The 671-nt window shown below is 61.5% G+C and overlaps 1 protein-coding gene across 1 annotated transcript in view; it reads left to right on the top strand.

Moving 5' to 3' along the window:
• ETH_00039210 (uncharacterized protein) overlaps positions 1-671 on the top strand; it is a gene marked incomplete at both ends in the record, with an annotated part of 2,742 nt that overhangs the window by 1,013 nt on the left and 1,058 nt on the right. The window contains one exon of the mRNA XM_013375302.1: positions 15-626. Within this exon, the coding sequence (XP_013230756.1) occupies positions 15-626 (612 nt within the window). The remainder of the gene's footprint in view (positions 1-14; positions 627-671) is intronic.

Below are 671 nucleotides of genomic sequence, written 5' to 3'. Positions count from 1 at the left end.
AGCTGCTGCTGCAGCAGCAGCAGCAGGGGCCGCCGCAGGGGCAGCAGCAGCTGCAGCAGGAGGAGCAGCAGGCACAGCTGGAGCGGCTGGAGCAGCAGGAGCAGCAGGTGCAGAAGTTCTTCCGCAGCCAGCAGCACACTGCAGCATTCTGCAAGCTGCTGCAGCAAGCTGCTGCTGCTGCTGCCTTTGCGCAGCAGCTCGAAGACCCGGAGGTGAAGGCCGTGCTGACGCGGCGGCCGCAGCGCTTCGGCTTCGAGAGCTGGCTGAGCCTGGTGCAGCAGCAGCAGCAGCAGCAGCAGCAGCAAAGCCCAGAAGCAACTGTGCTGCTGCTGCAGCGACTCTTCACTCTTGTCTGCAGCATGATCCCAGCAAGTGCTGAGACAAGGGCCCTCAAGACTTTGGGAAAGCCCACGGAAGATGTGCAGCTTTTTAGGACTTTGGTGGACTCCATAGTGTACCGTTTGCTGCTGCTGGAGCAGCAGCAGCAGCAGCAGCCGCCGCTGCTGCCCCCCTCCTTCGCCCACTACCCCCTCTGCACCGCCATTCGAGCAGCAGACTGCAGCAGCTTCGCAGCAGCAGCAGCAGAAGACCCAGCTCTTGCCAGATCTTGCAAAGAACTTGAAGAAGTAAAGCAAAGAATTTTGGCCACTTTGCCTTTGGGGGGCCCCCCA

Source organism: Eimeria tenella, genomic scaffold (genome assembly GCF_000499545.2).
Source record: "Eimeria tenella Houghton genomic scaffold, Eth_scaff2659, whole genome shotgun sequence".
Classification (NCBI taxonomy): domain Eukaryota; phylum Apicomplexa; class Conoidasida; order Eucoccidiorida; family Eimeriidae; genus Eimeria; species Eimeria tenella.
This window is presented reverse-complemented; position numbering and strand designations above follow the sequence as displayed.